The 20015-nt window shown below is 37.2% G+C and overlaps 1 protein-coding gene across 2 annotated transcripts in view; it reads right to left on the bottom strand.

Annotated features, from left to right (window-relative positions):
- Nucleotides 1-20015, bottom strand: part of Spef2 (sperm flagellar 2) — an 86595-nt gene that overhangs the window by 27704 nt on the left and 38876 nt on the right. The window contains exons 9-10 of one of the 2 annotated variants that reach the window (XM_045133102.1): nucleotides 18623-18810; nucleotides 11002-11170 (exon numbers count right to left, since the gene is read on the bottom strand). In XM_045133102.1, coding sequence (XP_044989037.1) covers nucleotides 11002-11170; nucleotides 18623-18810 — 357 coding nt within the window. Of the gene's footprint in view, nucleotides 1-10980; nucleotides 11171-18622; nucleotides 18811-20015 lie in introns of those variants that run through there. The other variant, XM_004652512.2, reaches the window with a different exon arrangement.

Consider the following 20015-nt stretch of genomic DNA (forward strand, 5'->3'; position numbering starts at 1 on the left):
TAAGCAATGCTTCCTCAGAAATAAGTTATGGATCCCTATCCTATCCTGATTTGGGACTAGAATTTCTGTTGTGCCAACATTAGAGAGAAAGAAATTTTCTTTGCAGCAAACAAAAAACTCTCAAACTATTCCTAAACTTTTCTTTAAAAATTTGAAGAACTTAATCTATAAATATTACTTCTGTACAAACTACACTTTATTGTTACAAATGATTTTGTTCCAATTTAATGAGTTCAATTCTATATGTAATAATTGCCTCCATTGTTCAAAGTTAGTTCAATGCTGGTTTGTGTATTTTTGCATTATAACTAATTCAGTGGAACCATTTATCCTTCTAAGTAGACAAATGATAATCATTTATTTTAAAATGGCAATTCAGGAAGTAAACAAAAAGGAATCAAAAAATCAAGTCTCTAATTCCAAGTTGAAGAGGTTGCCAGTGGTTTGATTTTGAGCTGTGCACTCATTGAATCTTTTCTAAAAGAAGCAGTCTTACATGTAAACAAGATGTTTTGGGTTCTTTAATGATTCTGTTCTTAGATGGCTCTGTATTTTTAGACAATGCTTTGCCTTGAAGCACCATGTTACTATTAATAGCATCAGTTGACATAACCCATAATATTATAAAGATCATGTGACATAATACTTGTAGAAGTTAGCCTGTGTGGCCATTGACTCCCAACATGCAAGGATTCCTTAGGGAGGCATGTTGACAGTTTCAGCTTGGAGCATGCTTCTCACAAAAGAATCAAGATAAAGCCCTTCTCTCTTGCTGAACTAGTATAGACTGTAGCCAAACACAATGGAACAGAACATTGAGTGTGAAAGGAACAGAATGTTCCGGTGAGAAAAAGAACTGAATTCTGATTTGCAGAGGTAAGCAGACAGAGAACTTGGACGAACACCTGGGGAAGGGTCAATTTAGGAATGCAGCTGATGGTGTTAACGGCAAAGACCAGTGAAGAGGCCACGAAGGATGGAACCAGGACATGATGAGTGAAAAGGAAATTAAAAAACTGTAAAAGAGGGGCTACCAAACTAAAGATGAACAGTTTAACTACAAAAAGCTAAGGGTCTAATAATGAAAAACAATTTTAAAATCAGATTTTTACATTACATGTTTGTTATTTGTGTCGATATGATGAAAATAATCATATTACAAAATGTATAATTCTTCACATCTTTGGATATTGTAACAGATATATCTCTGGTAGTTCAAAGACTTCCATGGAGTGGGCAAAACTAGCTCAGTAATTAATGGAGACAAAATGTTGTTTTAATATGATGAGATGGGTTAGTACACTTGACTTATATAATCGTTCAGGCATGTGTGGGAAAGAACTATTTTTAATACCGTATTTATTTATTTACTTACTTAAGAGAGAGAGAGAGAGGGAGAGAGAGAGAGAGAGAGAAAGGTAAATATGTAGAAAGAATAGGTACACACTGCACCACTGCAATTGAACTCGAGATGCATGGGCCACCTTGTACATCTGGCTTATGTGGGTACTGCAGAATTGAACCTGGTTCCTTAGACTTCATGGACAAGTGCCTTAACTGCTAAACCATCTCTCCAGCCTGATATGTGAGATATATTTATTAAGGTATTTTTATTTCAATATTAATATAACTCTAGTGCCTACATTAGCACCATCATTATGCATTTTAAGAAAATGTAATTGCAAAACTTAAGACCTATATACTTGGATCCTTGTCCACATGTACACATACCATAAAATGCAATTAATAATCTAAGCTTTGGTAAAAAGTTATAACCTATTCACTAGCACAATTTTTATTAATTGACCTACGCTGACCTTGGAGAACTTTATTCTTAGTCTCTGGGTCCACAGTATATGTGATTTTTTACCTCTTCATAATTTTCATAGATCTACCACTCTGTTAAACAGCCTAGATCCAATGTGTTCACATGAATCATGATGTTTGATTATAGAAACTTAGTAGTTATCTAGACTTTTCATTCTGACCACTTTCAGTCACACTGATATTTCTGAATGCTTTGTCTTTCTTATGAATCTCCTTAAGCAATTAAAAATAGCATGTGGGCTGGAGAGATGGCTTAGTGGTTAAGCGCTTGCCTGTGAAGTCTAAGGACCATGTTTGAGGCTGGATTTCCTAGGACCCATGTTAGCCAGATGCACAAGGGAGTGCACATGTCTGGAGTTCGTTTGCAGTGGCTGGAAGCTCTGGAGCGCCCATTGTCTCTCTCTCTCTCTGCCTTTTTCTCTATCTGTCACTCTCAAATAAATAACTAAAAATAAACAAAAAAAATTAGCATGCACTTGGAAACAAAGTGCCAAAATATGGGCTAAGGTGCACCCTTCAGGAGCAAGGCAAGGATCTTCTGTATATCCTCTCTAGCTTCCCTCCTTGACTGCAACCTGTTCCAAGTGACTGGGCTGTTGCTGCTGAGGATGCACAGCTTTCTCAAGACATTGTTTGCTTTACTCTACTGTAATTGTCCTTGGGACAAAGATAGTTATGCAAGTATGTATATCATTATGATTTCATCCACTCTTTTAAAAAAGGTGGACATTATTTACTTAAATTAAGTTGGATACACATAACTTGAACCTTGGGAGGTATTCATCATGAGGTCATAAAATCTCACATTGACAGTAGCATAATATTCAAATAGGAAACAAAATTGAGATATGCCAATATGCTCATCAGTGGCTTTCCAGTGTGGCCTTTGCAGAATCATAGCACTGGTTTGAAGGTTTATAGGATCCAGTGTTTGTTTTCACAGATCACTAGAACTTATTAACATCTGCATGGCTTGGTGTGCCCGATATATGCCCAGTCTGATGTACTTTTGGCAACTCACATTTCAATTGTAGATGAAATGACAAAGCAAGTGTACTTTCTATAACAAAGAAAAATATCTCCCAGTGAATATGTTGTTTTCAATAAATGCTAGCTTCCTTGGGTATTCTTAAAATATAATATTGTAAACCTAAGTTCCAACTCAATAATAGATTTTCTTGCTACAGTGGCCAAAAATTTAGTGTAGAATCTTCTAAAAGACTTAATTCAGGAAAATTCCATAGGTACTGATAACACAAAATGAGGCAATGCCCTTTACAGATTGTAGCACAGCAGTATCCTAGAAAGACAGTTGTGTTGCCTTCATTCCGCAGATATTATGGCTGGGTTTTTCTTGGCATACCACTCTGAAGAAAGTGAAAGATGAGTCTGTGAACCTTGAAATGTTGCTAATGCTTGTCTTTAGCAGCCTCGGGGGTAAATGGAGCCACTACCAACCTTCAAATTTCAGGGCACCTTAGATTCATGTTGCTCATTCTGACTCTTTTGAGTTCTAGAAAGGACAGCAGGGTGGTGGGTCAAGTAATATGTGAAGTTAAGATGAGGTAGATATCATGGGCTCATGGGCTCAACATTCTGGTTCTGGAAAGGCCAGAGGATGTCAATTAATAACAGCATTTCTCATGGATATGTTGTGACTTTTGACCAAGAGCAGAGACCATTTACCATGTTGTAATTTTGTGACCTTTACGTCTAGTGTGGGCAGGTGGGAATTCACAGGAAGTTGGACATGATGACACCTGTACTCTCAGCATACAAGAGGAATAGTCTAAAATCACTTCCAGTTCACAGCCAGCCTGGGTTATGTTATGACATTGTATCAGATTCAAACTAAAATCAAAAGAAAGTGAGAGAAAAGAGAGAGCCCATTCCCAAGGCTGTAGTGGATTTGGGGCCTTGTACCCTCACTTTATTTGCCAATATTGGCAAGTTTTTATTTTCCTGAGCCCTTCCAAGAGCTTCCAAGGAGCTGCCTCGCCTCTTCTGGAGCACAGTCACCACCATTACACATGAAATGGCAGTTTTCAAACATCCTTTGACCAAGACCGTCCATTGGAAATGTATGTTCATACATTTTTGGGAAATAAATCAAAGTTGTGGCCCAGAAATTAATTTCATAATTTGGTTTTGACTCACTGTGTTAGAACCAAATAATCAAGTAACATGTTAAATGCAATAAAACTCAAGTACATTGGAAAATAAACCACTAGTTATAGGCACTTCATGAATATTTATTTGTTGATGGAGTCAGTCCATCACTCCTATAGCTTAGAATTGTAAGAAATGAGTAAAGTGAATCTACAGACAATGCATTTTAGTGATTTTGATTTTGTGCAAAGATGATTTAATTCTCCAAATAAGATGGAAAAATATAATTCGACTATAGAATTATAAATAAGACCATAAAGTGCCATCGTTGTAGATAAAAGATAGCAAGAATCCCTATACCATGTCTGAAAATATCTAATATAGAAAACATGCCTAGCAGAAATGGGCTGTATGATTTTTAAGACAACATCTTCATTAAATGAAAAAATTACTTTCTTATGTCACCAAAACACATTTCATTTAAAATTATATAAATGAAAGCTGGGCATGGTGGGGCATGCTTTTAATCCCAACACTCGGGAGGCAGAGGTACGAGGATTACCATGAATTCAAGGGCACCCTGACACTATGTAGTGAATTCCAGGTCAGCCTGGGCTAGAGTGAGACCCTACCTCGAAAAACAAAACAATAAAAAATAATAAATGAAATGATATAAATGAGAAATAATTTATAAATGTATGAGACCTGTTAAGAAACTATGACAAAGATGTAACAGGGAAAAGAGAGAATATGATACCATTTTCCAATTATAAAAGTAAATACAAACATTTGTTTTATTAAATTTTATCTGAGAGATGATTTATCTTAATTTTTAACACAGAAACATCCTCAAATATTTTTCAAAAAATTAGGTAATGTCACTTAAGGAGATAAAAATCTAGTAAGAATACTCACCATGTTCACATGACTAAAAACCTATGGTTCTAAAAATTTGTCAGAAGTGAGTTCCTTTTCAGGAAGAGGAGATAGGCCATATTTAGACAGTAATAGTAATAAAATATTGTCATTCAGAAATTAAAGTAATTACACTGAAAATTCCAGAAAGGTAGACAAGAAAACAGTCAAACTGAAGGTTGCCAGAAGCTGGAAAGGTGTGAGATTCCAAGTACCTGGATTAAGTACAGGGTCCCTCAGAGGGGAAAGAACTGATTATCAGAATGGGTAGGTGAGATCCGCTCTGTGGAAGAAGCTGTTTGTAACCAGGTTAAACTCATATTCCTAAACTATAATTTTCCTTGGGCTTCTTAAACTACTTTGAGTAGGGTACCACATTCTTGGCAGGCATGCCAATCAGATGTATATATTCCAGTTGTTTGGAGCAATTGCCTAGGTCCTCCTGCATTGCTTCTAAGCCTTTTTGAGTCCTGTTCTGTTCCAGGTCTGCCTGTTCCCAACCAGTCACATTCATTTTCATATTTCTAATCTTGCTCTTACCCATTCTGCTTTGATCACTGGCATGCTCAGAGAGCTTGGCTCCATTCCACCTCTACCTCTTTCTGTTTCTGGGCTCTTCAGATAAACTATCTTGACTGTGTTGGTTCCAGTCAACCCCTGGCACTAAATCTCCTGGCTGAGCTTCTGTCAAAATCTGGCCTGTCTTCTTACCAAAGGGAATCAAATATTCCTTCCTGCTTCTTGCTGTGGTGACTTAGAAGTGTACAGGCAATACTGTGCTTGGGAAATTTGGCTTTCAGAGAAAAAGCTATATTCCACAGGGAAGCAATAAGGTAAGACTACATCTTCTAGTGCCGCCTTATTTGTTATTGTTGTTGTCTCTCCCCAGACTTCCTTGCCTCTGACCACCCAGGATTCACAGGAGAAATAAACAGGATGCTTATGTACCTCTTGTAACTGCAAGTTCAGATCGTGTAATCTGACAGCCCCATAGGACTTTCTGAACATTGATGGGACCTAGTCAGGCTTCAATGAGGTAGCAGGGAGGAGGGGGTGATCAGCAGTTACAAACGAATTCTGAATTCTCTCATCCAAGAGCTATTATGGAATAGACTCTGTGTTAGAAGTTTCACGTTTTCTGAATAGCCTGAAATGATAAATTTCACCCTATGAAGTGACCCTGGCATCCTCAAAAACTTACTTAACTTCATCCAGCTCTAGGTACCTGTCACAACTTTCTGCCAAGCAGTTTGTTGTTCAGAGGAGTCAGGGGGTTAGGGTGTTCACCTCTCATCACACTGTCAAAATGAGTGCACCTCCAGAAAGAAGACCTTATTTCTTGCCAGAAAATACAAATGTAGCCCATAGTCATAATGAAAAGCCAGAAGCTGTCTCCATTTTACCTAACATCTGGAGCTCCAGGCTGAGTTGGAGAGTGATTTTGCTAGAAGCAGGATTATATGTAGCTAAAGCCTTGCCTATTGCTAATTCTGGATGATCAGGAACCCTAAGGAATGGTCCTGATCTAAGATGGCTATTTTGTTCAGCTATCCAATCACTTGTGTGCCAATTTTTTTTCTAGTCTTCCATGACCTAATACTATTCTAGTTCACTCCTAGAAGAAAAAGAAGACCCCAGACAACTTACTACATCTACTGTATGCTTAATTCTTGAGGGAAATTTGGCATAGTCAATCACAGAACATACGACAAACATCCCTTTTCAAGGCCTATGGCCACATACACTTGAAGGAGGCTAGTGTCCCACTATGCAAAACAGTTACATCATCTTATAACTTCAGAAGTTCAGGAGCTTCAGACCCTTTAAGCAAAGAAAGGCTTCCTCTTTTGAAACTTTGAGGAGCAATTTTATTATGTGTCAGGCTGCCATAAACTCTAGGCTGAGTGCAGGTCTAAATACAAGGGGCAATGGAGACAAAGACACTCTGAGATGTTGACACCACTGAAAACTTAATTCCAGTACTGCTGAATGTCCATGACAAATATAGTGCAAAAATGGGTAGGGACTTTTGCCTACTACTCAGATTCCACATGGGCTCAAAGTGACTCGCTTGGGAGACCACTGGAGGAATAGGTTAGTCACCTCAAAATCATAGGTTTCTCCACCTGATTCCATACTCTGCCCTAGCAAACAGGTCTGCCCCTTTCAAGGCCTTAATGTGGCACACTGAGCTTTACAACACACCACTACTTTCTTTCTAAGCACAACCACCTGAGTTAGTATTCAAAATTAAAAGTTCAAAGGATGATCATGGTTCTTACTGATTTCTATAGTCCAGTGACCTCAGGGGCCATTGCAACTCTATCATATAAGCAGCTGCTTTCTCTGTCTGCTTGAAAATGAGTGTCATTCCTTCCTATGTGAAAGTAAACACATAAACATCATATCCTTCAAAGCCCCTCTGCACTCTGCAACAAAGCTATCTAAACTTATATTTAAAATTGACACTAAAGTAGAATCATCTACATAGTCAAAAGATACATTGAGCTGATTTACTACATTATAAAAAGGCCATAGTGCCATCTTCTTTGATACTGAGTTGCTCTACTTGATGAGTTCATTGCCAAGACACTTTGCAAGTGTCTTGAATAGTGTGTATTATGGCATGAGCATTTGTGTCCTTCCTGGCCTCCAATCAGGAGGTTTACAGAAGGTTATGCTGGTGAGATCCCATGGTGGGATTGTTGTCTTTATGAGAAGAGGAAGAGAGACCAGATTTCCCTTGTTTTCTGCTCTGTACATCTACATCACAAGAAGTACTCTGTACTCTCTACATCACAGGAAGATTACTATGTGCAATCCAGGAAGAGAGCTGTCAATGGAGATCCAAATTGACTCGCAATTTGTCTTGAACTTTGTAGAGTCCAAAACTATGAATAATAAACATCTGTTGTTTCAGCCACCCAGCATATGGATTTTTATTATCACATGTCCTTACTAATGCACACTATATTTTTTAAATGGTGAAAAAAAGATGCATCCACATGAACCTAACCATCATCCACTAAAACATTCACTATGCTTGCGTTAGTTTTCTGGTAATATCATGTGAGTGGCATAGACTTCAAGATGGTATTCTGCTTATAATAAAATGGATTGAATAATAAGCTATGAAGGTTAGGTCGTTCCCTGGGAAGTCAGCGAGCAAGGAAAAGGCTATTCTGGGGAAGATAATTTACTGTTCACAATTAAGTCTACAAGATCACTAATTAGTACCAAAGACTGGAGTTGGAGAATAAGAGAAAGATCATGTTTGAAGTTTCTGGGTGAAAAAAGTTATGGACTTCATAGGAGCAACTCCTTTACTCATTTAGCTCCACATTATGATTCTTTCATGAAGACATGGTGATAAAAATGTTGTGCACAGATTTAAGTATGGGCACATTTGTGTAAGACAGGAGTTTGGCCATTAGATTGCAACATAAAACACCTCTAAAAGTCAAGCTTGTAGAAACCCATAAGCAAATTGTCACCACAAATTCAAATGATTATGAACTTAAACCGTATTTTTCATTAAAAGCAAAAAATAGCAGCAATTCAAAATCATTTCCAAACAGCTAAAACAACATGGATGATGTGCTGGGTTAAAAAAATAAAAACAGTCATTTCTCAAATTGTAAGATTTCTACCTACAGTTTGGTTATGGGCATACACAAGAAAGCTCTGCAGAGGTTTAGTAAAGACTGTGTAAGTCTTTAGGAAGCCACAACCATGAGCTCATTAAACTAAAGCAAACATCAAATGTATTAGTATAATTAGTATAATCACTTGTTATCATACAAAAGGGTTGGTTCTTTGACCCCTGTGAATACTCATATCCATGGATATTCAAGTTCCTTATAGAAAATGATCAATGTTTGCACCCTCCTGTCCCTTTAAATCATCTGTGAATCACTTATAATATATATACAATTTCATGTAAATATTTCTTATAATTTTTCTTAGGGAATAGTTACAGGACAAAATGTCTGGTATATGACCAGTAGAGACAATTTTTTAAATAAACTATTTTGGGACGTGATTGGCTGACTCTAGGGACATAAAAGAGAGACTGATTGTAAAACTCATTCAACAGTTAACTGCTAGTAAGTTGTATATGCGAAAACAAAATGCTATGGAAGAGGATGCATTTGTCAGTAAGACCCATAGAAAGGGCAGCTTTGGGGAGTTGACAGAGTTGCAGGTTCACCAGGAGGAAGTATGGAGTAACTGAAAACCTCTGGCCGCTGGGCCGATGGGTAAGCTGGAAGGCGTGAGTAACTGCCTGGCTGAGCCCCTGCCCATGCCCTTTTAAGGGCCTTTCTCTACTCTTTACCCCACAGTAATTATCTGAGAATCCAGTTGGGGATGGTTGCTCCAAACAGCTATTGCTTGGACCCTTCTGAGAGGAAAGAAAGATTTATATGAACACAGTTACCTCATTCACATGCAGCCATTCTACAGAACATTAACAATTTAGGAAATAATGTTAAGAAATGAGTCATGTCTTTTTCTTTTAAATATTTTACTTAATTATAAGTGTGAGAGAGAGGGAGGGAGAGAGTATATGGTCATGCCAGAGCCTCTAGTCACTGCAAACAAACTGCAGATGCATGTACCACTTTGTGCATGTGGCTTAATGTGGGTACTGGGGAATCGAACCCAGTTCTTCAGGCTTTGCAGGCAAACGCCTTAACCACTGAGAAATCTCTCCAGCCCTGAGTCACATTTTTGATAGCTAATTAAAATGTGCACATAAAATGTCTTTTATACTAATTTCTAGGTATAATATTTTTAAAGATTAAGCATGGTGGCTTCGATTTAGAAAGTCTTTGTAAAAGCCTGAGCCCAATATTGGCAGGTAAGAGAGTCCTATAGGAATGTCTGTATGAATATCAATAAAGTATGTTAAGAATGCCAATGCTATGAAGATTGTTGAGGTTTGGATGCAAAATGTTCCACATAAAAATATGTGTGTGAACACTTGGGAAGGTGGGACCTCGCTGGAGGGAGTGGATCAATAAGGTTGGTCCTACTTTGTTTTCCCTCCCTTCTTGAATCTGGGTTCAATGTGACCAACAGTCTACTCTCTCTGACGCTATGCCTTTGCTACCATAACGGACTCTGTTCCCGGAAACTGCAAAGCAAAATAATCCCTTCCTTTCTTAAGATCTTCCTGCTATCTATTTTGTCACAGCAGCAAGATCAGTAACTAATACAAAGTTTAATTCCTGATTTGTATTCCCATCAATGAAGAAAAGTTGTTTAAAAATTATCAGTCACAAGACCAAGATGTTGTCCTTCTGTCCTCTGTTACTGACATATTTTTTATGAGATGAGATATTGACAGTTTACTTGTATAAGCTCTAAACTACAGAATTAGAATAATTCACAACATATGTAAAGATGTGTTTAGGGCATAGTTTACTATGAAGTTAAAACATATAAGCATATAGAAATCCTAAGGTAAATTTTATTTTTGGAAAAACAGCAAAAGCTCTATGCGAAAATTTCACTGACAGACATTCACAAACTCCTACTAACAAGAGTTTTCAATTTCCTGCAAAAGAATCAGACCAGCTGCTTCAGGATGTGGCTAAGACAAGTGTGCTCCTGTGGCAACCATTTTCCAAACAAAAAGTAGGTAGAAATACAAACCACTAAATTCTAGACTACCTAGTCTCCTAATTTATAGAAATAAGAATGAAGTAGATTAAAGTAAAAAATAAATATTCTATGAATGTGCAAAATCTGTCAAGTAAATCTGTTTGAATCTGAAAACAATGACTCCTTAATTCGAAATGGAAAGGAACATCTTAACACAGGTTGATATTGTCAAAGCTTTTTATCATGTGACCTTTATCCAAAAGAAGACTCTTGTATCTTTACTTTTAAAGGTTGGGTGGAGTGAAATGGGGAGATCGAATGGTGAAATAAACTAGTATGTAACTGTTTGTATGCAACTCACAGTGCACTCAATAGTGTTTAACACTTACCTCAAATCAGACTTTTAACAACAAAATGAAGTCTGTGTATTATTATTATATCATAAATTATGAAACTGAGTATCTTCATTCTTAAGTGATTATTCACCTCACATACAGGAATTTATTGGTTCATTTTCTCCAATTATTTGAAATCAGTATATACCTTGTACTCTTCATAGTCATTCTTATCAAGCAACTCCGTTTTCTCCAGTTCTATAAGGTGTTCCTCTGAAGGATGATCAGCCAGGTTCTTCATGATGGCTTGTTGGTATATGGGTTTCCCATTAAAAAATAGTTCTTTCCAGTCATGCATCAATTTATATGGAATCAGACTATTAAAAAAAAAAGGAAAAGACAAAGACAAAGAAAAGGGAAAAGAAAAGAGATTCACTGCTTAGTCAAAGGCACATATTGAATCTTAAGTATTTATTCTATTTATATAAGTAATTCTTACCTTCAGCTTAAACAGAAATATTACATAAAGTAATTTTAAATGTTATCTTATATTCAGTGACAATATGAACAAATTACATTTGATTTTTTGGTTCCAAATGATAAATAAATAAATAAACTGACTGTTACTTTAAAGAAACTCTGAAGCACATTCTATCTGTTCATGGCACATGGTAACAGAACATTTAAATTGTTCCCTAAGGATAGTAAAACTGAGAAGCAGAGAAACATAGACTTTCTGATCATGCTTATTATTATTCTTAGATATATTGTTTTGTTGCAGCACAATCAATAAGAAAACTGAAGGACCATTCACTCACAACTACTGAATTTGAGTTCACCATCTACTGGAAGCATATAGTCATGGGCAATTCTTAGCCTCAAGTGGAAAACTCTGGGGAAGAGGAGAAAAAAAAAACTGATTGCACAAACAAAAAAGTTTCTACTGCAACTTACATAATGGGAAAATATAACAGTATGATTTGACATCATTTGTTGGTTCAAGGAAAGCCTTTTTGAAGAAATGACTGCTAATCTGAAGCATAAAGAATGCCTAATATACAGTCAGGGCAGAGTGACCAGGAAACATTTCCAAAAGGAATGAAATGTGTGGATGAGAGAGCTTAATATAATTCAGACAAATGGCTCTGAAAGATAGTTGGTTGAGGATCTGAAATTACAACTTAAAAAGTAGTATTTTATTCTGATACATGCTACAAGATAGGTGGACCCTACAGGCTTGCTAAGTAAACCAGGCACAATAGCAGATGATCTATGATTCTATGTACATGAGCTACCTAGTAAAGACAAATTCATAGACACAAAGTGGAAGAGTGCTGAGGGGCCAGGAAGGAGAGTTATTTGGTGGTACAGACCAACAATGTTTCCTGCTTAATGAAGTCAGCCTGTGGTGAGGGGGCTTGAGGAACCAGCTGTCCTCATATTCAGGTGTTGTTTCTCCTACTGTATCCCATCACTTTCTACCACTTTAAAGCCAAACTTATACTCTTAATATTTCCTTTAGTGACCATTAATCTGTAGAGGTTCCCTGGCACTGTGGTTTCAATACACTGCTTAGTTTACATAATTAAAAGAATAATGGAATAAAGACAGCACAGTTATCTTACCTTTACTATACAATTATTCTCATGTGTAAGGGTGCGAAGATATAAATAGATACAATGGCAAAAAGCAGGAATTTTTAAAATAGTTTCTATAGTCTTCAAGGATATCAGTTTTAGGGCTGGAGAGATGGTTTAGCAGTTAATGTGATTGTCTGAAAAGCCAAAGGACCCAGGTTTGATTCCCCAGGACCCATGTAAGCCAGATGCACAAGGTGGCACATGTGTCTGGAGTTCTTTTGCAGTGACTGGAAGCCCTGTTGTGCCCATTATCTATCTGCCTCTCTTTCTCTCTCTCTCTCTTTCTCTGCCTCTTTCTCAAACAAATAAATTTAAAAAAAGAGAATACCAGGTGGTTTTATTTTTCCCTTAAAACTGACCTCATATTGCTCTCTACCTGTTCTACAGAGGTTCCAGAGTTAGAAAAGCACGTGCTTTTTGGCTTCTGGGGCCTGAATGTCCTACCCTCTTCTTAACTGCAATCCCTAAGATCATATATACATTTGGGATAGCTCTTCCATCTTCTTGAATTATCCAAATGCCATCAGCTCACCTAATATCATTCAAGTCTGGTGAAGCAATTATAAATTCAAAATAAAGCATTATGGAATAATGCTAAAATGTTCTTTATTCTTTAAAATTAGCACTACATTTCCTCACTTTAAAATGAGATTTTTTTTCATTCTATCTACCTCTTTCTCTCCCCCTTTCTTTCTAACAAATAAAATAAAATAAAAAGTTTAAACAAATTTAAAAAGAGGCTGGAGAGATAGCTTAGCAGTTAAGGCATTTCCCTGAGAAGCCAAAGGACCCAGTTTCATTTCCCCAGGACCCATGTAAGCCAGATACATAAGGTGGCACATGTGTCTAGAGTTCGTTTTTAGTGGCTGAAGGTCTTGGTGCACCCATTCTCTCTTTCTATCTGCCTCTTTCTTTCTCTCTTCAACAAATAAAATAGAATAAATTTTCTTAAAAAAATAAAAAAAAGGAGGTTTTTTTTTTTTTTTACCTAAAATATCATGGATTTTTGTGGTCTGTTTTCTCCCAATAATACATGAATAATTTATGCTACTTGGTGTGTAGTTGAGCCTTTTGAGATTAATTGTAGATTAACATGAAGATGTAAGACACAATGTATATATGCTTATCCTTTACACAATATTTCCTAGTCATAACAGCTTACAAATTCAATTGTCTGTCATAACTAGGGCTTGCCACTGGTACAGTTAATATGGAGATCATTTTCAATGGCACAAGATTCATGTTACCTTCTATAGTCACATATGTTCATCTCAGTTCAAGCCCTTCCTTAGCCCACGGGTAATTGCTGGTGTCTCACAGTTTTTGTGTCATTCCAAGAGTGTTGTGGAGTTGAGCATAGTTGGTGCATATCTAAATCACAGCATTTAAGAGGCTGAGGCAGTGGGTTTCTGAGTTCCTGGCTTGCCTGTGCTATACAGAAATAGCTTGCTTTTTTGTTTCTAAAGAATGTTATATAGAGTAATGAGCAAGAGTGCTGCTTTCTTGGTGAACCTGGCATGAGCACAAGGGTGAAGGACATAGACACAGAGAACTCTCAACTCCAACCAAACCAGAGATCCAGAACACAGAGGCTCCCAAGGCCTCATCACTGAAGTAGACCTAAAACAAACTCAACATGGCTCAAGGAAATTCACAGAAGAGGGGACAGAAAGAATTTAGAGCCAGAAGTTGGGACATTAGGCACAGAGACATTGCCTCTACCCCGTAACTGATGGCTACCCCCACAATGCACAACCCACAATCCCCAAAAGGAGGATCCCTTCAGAGGGGTGAGGATAGGGAGAAGGCTAATGATGATACCAACATGTGCTGTTTACACACTGAGTATGTACATAACTAATAAAGAAAAAATGAATGTTATATGACTGTATATTAATGCTACTCTCACTTTTAGTTACAGAAGCTTCTCTTTTCAGATGGTGGTGACCACTGGGATGACCCAAAAGGCAACATAGTGTTGAGGATATATGACAGAGGAGTGTCCAGCACTGAAACATCTCTATGACACCCTCCGAGGCTCAAGGTGCATTTTGGAAGAGGTGGCAGAAAAATGTAAGAGCTAAAGAAAGGGTATCACTCCTTACAATGCAACTGTCCAGGCAGAAATTGGACTTGGAAATCCAGAAATACAGAAGAACCTGGAATGGAACACTTAAAATCTGAAAAACCATGGCTTCCAACCCAAGATACTTTACCCAACAAAAGTAGCCCTCATAATAGATGGTGAAATAAAAACTTTCCATGAAAATATCAACTCTATGATCATACGAACCCAAAGCCAAACCTACAGAGAATAATTGAGGGAATACTCCACACAGAACAGTCAAACAACCAATCTCAAGATCCAACAAGAAGATCACAATAACCAAAACAAACCAGGCTCAAAACAGTACATAACACAAGAAAGCACTAAATCCCATAAAACACCTCACCATTGCAGGGATTAAACAAACCTAACAGTAATAACCTTAAATATTAATGTTCTTAACTCAGCCATCAAAAGACACAGGTTATCAGGATGGATATAAAAATTTGACCCTTCTGTCTGCTGTCTTCAAGAAACCCACCTCACCACTGAAGACAGACACCTCCTCGGGGTTAAAGGTTGGAAAATGATATTCGAAGCAAATGGAAATAAAAAACAAGCAGGTTTTGCTATATTAATATCTGATAAAATAGACTTCAAACCAAAACCAATCAAAAAGGACAGAGAAGACCACTTCTTACTCATCACGGGAATGATCTAACATGAGCACATCATAATCATAAATATATATGCACCAAATAAAGGGGCACCACAGTTCATAAAACAAAATACTCCACACACACACACACACACACAAAAAAAACAGAAATAAATACCAATATCACCAGAGTTGGAGACTTCAGTACTCCACTAGCATCAATAGACAGATCATCCAAGCAGAAAAATAGAGCTCAACAACATCATAGATCAACCATACCTAATGGATATCTACAGAACTTTCCACCCCAACTCTACAGAATACACATTCTTTGTGTGTGTATTATTTACCTATGTATGCACAAGTTCTGTGGACATTTGCAAAGATGGATGGATGCCGTCAGGTGAAGTGAATTATGAGATTAATTAGATATGACTAGTTGGTGGTGTTTATTTTCTCTTATATCATTGCTTATTTCTTCTTCTTTCAGCCTGTTGCTGAAGACTTCAACTATGACTATATCTCCAGTTGTCCTTGAGATCCATGCATTTTTTATTAATATTTTACAGTCTGTTATCTAGTGACTACATAATACATTAGGATTGCTATGTCCTTTTGGTGAATTGACAGTTTTAGATCACAGAATGTCCCTCTCTGTTTCTGGAAATCTTTACACTGGCTAATTTTTTAAAATTTTATTTAAATAAAATTTAAATGAGATGCCACAAGAAAAGAAAACTATAGGCCTATTTTCCTGATGAGCTTAGATGCAAAGATCCTGAGCAAAATCCTTGCAAACCGAATTCAACAACACATCAAAAGCATTATCCACCTTGATCAAGTAGGCTTCATCCCAGGAATGCAGGGGTGGTTCAACATATAGAAATCTGTCAGTGTAATATACCACATAAATAAGCTTAAACACAAAAACCACATGATCATTTTGATAGATGCAGAAAAATGCCTTTGACAAAATATATCACTTCATGATCAAAACATTACAGAGAATATGCATGGATGGTTTATATCTCAATATAATAAAGGCTATACATAAAGTTCCTAAAGCCCAAATGATACTTTATAGGGAGAGACTGAAGGAATGCCCATTGAGATCAGGAACAAGACAGGGGTGTCCACTCTCACTTCTGCTCTTCAACATAGTACTGGAAGTTCTAGCTCAAGCAATAAGACAAGAGAAATAAATAAAAGGGATACAAATTGGAAAGGAAGAAGTAAAGTTATCCCTATTTGCAAATGACATGATTCTATATATAAGAGACTGGACAACCTCCATCTCAAAACTCTTGAAGGTGATTAGCTCCTTCAGCAAAGTAGCAGGATAAAATCAATGCACAAAAATCAGTAGCCTTTCTATATGCAAAAGACAAAGATACAGAGAAAGAATTAAGTGACACTGTCCCATTTTCAATAGAAACAACAAAAAATAAATAAAATACCTTGGAATAACATTAACCAAGGATGTGAAAGACCTATACAATGAAAACATTCAAGAAAGAAATTCCATGCTCCTGGGTTAAAATTCTTAACCAGATAATTCTAAGATCTATGTCTCCTAAGTGTTAACACTTAGGCTGCTGTCCAGAGAACCACAGAGTGGATGGAATAACACAACAGAAGTTGCTGCCTCACACACTGATGAAAACTAGAGGTCTGAAATTGAGATGTTGACAAGCCCAGATTGGAGGAAGACCACTTTGAATGCTCTACCTAGGTGTTAGTGGTTTTCTGGCAATCTTTGACATTTCCTGGCTTACCTTTGTGTAATTCTTGCCATTGTGTTCTCTCTCTCGCAATAATTCCAGTTAGATTGAATTAACTGATATCTAATCTTAACTAATCATATCTGAAATTACCTTATCTCCAAATAAGGTCACATTCTGAAGTACCAGGCATTAGAGTAATGTATTTTTAGGGAGATACATTTCAATTCATAATAGTATCCATATATTGCTCTTTCATATTCAATTTGGGTTATTTCAAGTTCTTCACATAATAAGTGATTTTTATTGGAATATAAGTATTTTTCTTATTTTACTTATTTATTTGTGTGAGAGAGAGAGCAGACAGAGCGAATTGGCATGCCACTGTAAATGAGCTCCAGACACATGTGCCACTTTGTGCATCTGGGTATACATGGGTAGAGGAAATCAAACCTGGGTCCTTTGGCTTTGCTAGAAAGCACATTAACTATTCAGTCATCTCTCCAGCCCTATTTTTCTCTTTCTTCATTTGTATCTTAGAGTTTTATCTTCAAAATGTTGCCATCATTTCGCCTCATGTAGTAGGTAGTGTGAGACATGTGGAGGAAACCTGGTTTCATGTGTAGGGGCAATGAGTGCTTTCTCCTATCTTCTAACTCCACATCATCTGGCTCTTATTCCTTTCACTACAAAATCTAGGGGAGATCTCAACATGCAAACTTTAGAGTACGCCAAGTTAACTGAATGTCATTACCTTTGTCCTATCTCTAAGATCAACTGTTGTACAGTCTACTTTGACTTTCAGTAAGTGGTGCTGCAATAAACAGTTCAGCGGATCCCGACTGGAGATTTCCTCAGTTAATCCACTACACTCACAATGCACCTCTGGGAGATGAGGAAATTGTCTGAACTGAGTGTCTCTAATTGTTTGAACTGAGTGTCTCTGTGCTCACCTTTCTTTAGGAAGGCAAGATGCGGGAACTAGAACATCTACTGCTACTTATATATTTGGGTGGGTTTAACTTTATTCCTTATTCTTTTAAATATATTTTATTTATTTATTTGCAAGGAAAGATAGAGATAGAGAATGAGCAAGCATAGACATGCCAGGGCCACCAGCCACAGTGCAAATGAACTCCAGATGCATGCGTCACTGTGCATCTGGCTTTATGTAGGTCCTGGGGAATCAAATGTGGGTCATTAGACTTTGCAGGCAACCACGTTAACCACTGAACAACCTCTACAGCCCTTCTCCTTATTCTTAACTTCCTACTTTTTTTTTTTTTTTTTTTTTTTGGTTTTTCGAGGTAGGGTCTCACTCTGGTCCAGGCTGACCTGGAATTAACTCTGTAGTCTCAGGGTGGCCTTGAACTCATGGCGATCCTCCTACTCTGCCTCCTGGGTGCTGGAATTAAAGGCGTGCACCACCATGCCTGGCTCTACTTTAATTTGAATTTTCCTTTACTTTTTTACTTTGTTTCATTTTTATCTTTTTCAACATTTTCTTACAAATATTCCCTCTAGACACAAGAGGTGATGAAAGTAAAACTACTGGTAGGATAATCTTTCAATAATACCACTCTCTCGTAAGTTTTAAGAGTTTAAAGTAAATGAACATACTTGTATTTGTAAGTTATAGGCAATCTAGATAGAAATTTAAAGTGGAAAAGTTATACACACATGTCACTTCGGGTCTCTTCACTCATCAGTCTACTAACTACTGTGCACTGCTGCCTTGCTCAGTATCCAGTGTATTTACTTACTTGTTTGTTAGCATTCGGTAGTCTGCTACTTTAGTGGACAAATCAAGTATTTGATCCAGAATTTCTGCACATATTGTATAATGCTTTTCATAGCGAGCCTGAGCCCTTTCCGTGGATATCCTCTCATGAATTTCCTTCTCCCTGGAGATTTGTTCTTCAAAGTCAATTTTGGCTTGCTTGGCCAAAGCCTATCGAAGGTAAAAACAGATTTTAAAGTCACTATCATTATCCAATGATTCAAATGGAAACAATGTCTTTTTTAAAAAAAAATTATTTATTTGAGAGAGAGAGAGGCAAAGAGAAAGAGACTGAAGGAGAGAGAGAATGGCTATCTAAGGGCCTCCAGCCACTGCAAACGAACTCCAGATGCATGTGCCTCCTTGTGCATCTGACTTATGTGGGACCTGGAGAATAGAACCTGGGTCTTTAGGCTTCACACTCAAGTAGCTTAGCAGTTAAGGCATTTGCCTGCAGTGCCAAAGGACTCAGGTTCAGTTCCCCAGGACCCATGTAAGTCAGATGCACAAGGAGGTGCATGCATCTGGAGTTCGTTTGCAGTGGCTGGAGGCCTTGGAATATTCTCTCTCTTTCTCTCTCTCAAATAAATAAATAAATAAATAAATATCTAAAAAATGAAACATCCTTTGTATCCAGAAAGAAAGTCCTGAATGATTTCTCTCTGTGTCTTTAAAACATGAGATATTGAATATGGTAGCAAAGACATTATTAAATTCCACCTTTAGCTTATCAACAAAACACACTATAGTGAAAAGTGGTGTGAGTGGGAGGAGACAATATTGTGCACAATAAATTGAATCTTAAGGATCCCATTAAGATGTACCTTCATGAGAAGCAAAGAATCAGGGATCATAGAGAAAGATCAAATTCTGTATCATACAGCAAGAATAGTTGGTCCCTCATATCCACCCCAGAGCCCTGGACCAGGACACCAAATGGACTCTAGATGCATGTGGCATTTTGGGCGTCTGGCTTTATGTGGGCACTGGGAAATCGAACCCAGGTTGTTATGCTTTGTATGCAAGCACCTTAAGGACTAAGCCATCTCTCCAGCATTGGAGTTTGTTTTTCAAAGGGAGAGCTCTCTTATATTGACTTCTTAAATATTTTAGAATTCCCTGATTATAGTGATTTGAGATGATAGCAACAAGTATTGTGTTAAACCTGCTACTATTGTCCTAATAAATTGGTAACAGTTTAAGAAGCACCCTTTAACCATAAAGTAATGAAATATTTAAGCATTTTTGTCATCACCTTCTGTTTGGTTTGCACTATTACTTTGTGATTATTTTGTTTTGGGAATTCTTTCTTCACAGAAACCATAGACTAGTCTATACTCAGTGGGATTCTAGTGACTAAACACTGCCTTTCCGAA

This window comes from Jaculus jaculus, chromosome 13, assembly GCF_020740685.1.
Source record: "Jaculus jaculus isolate mJacJac1 chromosome 13, mJacJac1.mat.Y.cur, whole genome shotgun sequence".
Taxonomy (NCBI): domain Eukaryota; kingdom Metazoa; phylum Chordata; class Mammalia; order Rodentia; family Dipodidae; genus Jaculus; species Jaculus jaculus.